This window comes from Meleagris gallopavo, unplaced genomic scaffold (genome assembly GCF_000146605.3).
Source record: "Meleagris gallopavo isolate NT-WF06-2002-E0010 breed Aviagen turkey brand Nicholas breeding stock unplaced genomic scaffold, Turkey_5.1 ChrUn_random_7180001948127, whole genome shotgun sequence".
Classification (NCBI taxonomy): Eukaryota; Metazoa; Chordata; class Aves; order Galliformes; family Phasianidae; genus Meleagris; species Meleagris gallopavo.
In genome coordinates this window covers 3559-5103 of record NW_011209930.1, presented here as the reverse complement: position 1 = coordinate 5103, position 1545 = coordinate 3559, and the positions used below count along the sequence as shown (strand labels likewise).

The 1545-nt window shown below is 56.8% G+C and overlaps 1 protein-coding gene across 1 annotated transcript; it reads left to right on the top strand.

Moving 5' to 3' along the window:
- Nucleotides 1–7: 7 nt before the first annotated feature.
- Nucleotides 8–1186, top strand: LOC100543903 (scale keratin-like). The gene has a single exon (XM_031557689.1). The coding sequence runs from the start codon at nt 669–671 to the stop codon at nt 1032–1034; it is 366 nt and encodes a 121-aa protein (XP_031413549.1). The 5' UTR covers nt 8–668; the 3' UTR covers nt 1035–1186.
- The last annotated feature ends 359 nt before the right edge of the window (nt 1187–1545 follow it).

The window sequence follows — 1545 nt, the reverse complement described above, 5'->3', positions numbered from 1 at the left end:
AAATTAGCCCTGCTGCCCTCTCATCCTCTGTCTATCTTAGAGGGCAGGGAGTGTGACACAGGCTGAGTGGCAGCACCCTGAGTGCCACAGCTTGTTCCCAAGTATCTGATGTCTCACTGGTCCCATGGCAGCTCCTCCGAGAGACGAGCAGAATAGTTCTTTGGGGATAAGAGACATCGTAGCCAAAGTCTCTCGCACACCGGAACCTGAGTGATGAATGCACATTTGTTATCTGCAGAGGGGCAAGATGACGAAACACCAAATCAAAGGCGCTCATCTCGGTCACAGCTGGCTCAGCATTACACGTTCGGTCCACGAAGCAGAAATGAGAGGGAATGCAGCAAAGGGTCCTGAACTGGTTGAGCCACAGGCTGCTGACTCAGGGAGGGCAGGGGCAGGAAAGCCCGGCCTCGGCATCAGGGAGTGCCACCTCTGTCCATTGGCCCAGCATTTAATGAGCCATTTTCCAGCCTGGATAAAAGCTGGGCCTCTATGGGAATCTCCAAAACACAGCTCTGACCACCATCTCCTTGAGAACAGGGTAAGTCCAAGAGCACTTCTCCTGCCCAAACCTGGGCCTTCTTCAGGCCCCTGTGCCTGGGGCACAGCCACACACTGCTGTGTGACACTATCTGCACTCTTGCAGAGCTCCATCCCATCTCACCAAGATGTCTTGCTACGACCTGTGCCCACCAAAAACCAGCGTTGCCGTGCCCCAGCCCATCGCTGAGAGCTGCAACGAGCTGTGCGCGCGCCAGTGCCCTGACTCAACGGCCTTCATCCAGCCACCGCCCGTCGTCGTCACCTTCCCCGGCCCCATCCTCAGCTCCTTCCCCCAGCAAGCCGTGGTGGGCTCCTCCGGAGCACCCGCCTTTGGGGGCTCCCTGGGGCTGGGGGGCCTCTACGGCGCCGGGGCCACTCAGGGCTCGGGGGGCCTCTGCACCTTTGGCAGACCCTACGCTTCTCCTGCCTGCAGCCCCTGCCCCTTGCCCCGCTACAGCAGGAAGCTCTGGGACACCTGTGGGCCCTGCTAAACCCAGCCGCAAGACTCCTCTCCTCTTCCTTCCTCATTCTCCGTGCTGATCTGTGATGCCCACTTTGTCTTTTATGGCCCTGAACTGGGCCCTGTGCTGGCCACTGCCTTGAAGATGTCTCAAGAAACACTGCTCCTGAAGGCCCAGGCACCTCCTTCATGCCTACGACTACTGTACGTCTTTGATGTTGTGTTCTTTCGTGTCTTTACAATAAAATTAATATGCATCCCATATTTGAATCTTGGGCTTTTCTTCCTGGGCACAGTGGGCACTCCCGTGCTTCCTTCTCCCACATGTGTTCTCCACACCTGGCCCCGAACAGGCTCTCAGCCCCCAGCTTAGTCAGTCAGTGTTTCCATTGGTCAAAGCCCCTAGTCATTGCAGCTCTGACTCACATTGTGGTGCTGCTCACCTCAATAAGCCCTGTCTGAATGTAGGCTGCTTCTTACCAGCAGGAAATGCTGCCACAGGGCATTTGAGAACCACTATCCTCCCTCCTGTGGATCTTCCC

What these genes read in the sequence shown, in the direction of transcription:
- LOC100543903 (XM_031557689.1), top strand. Translation starts at nt 669, where the DNA reads ATGTCTTGCTACGACCTGTGCCCACCAAAAACCAGCGTTGCCGTGCCC.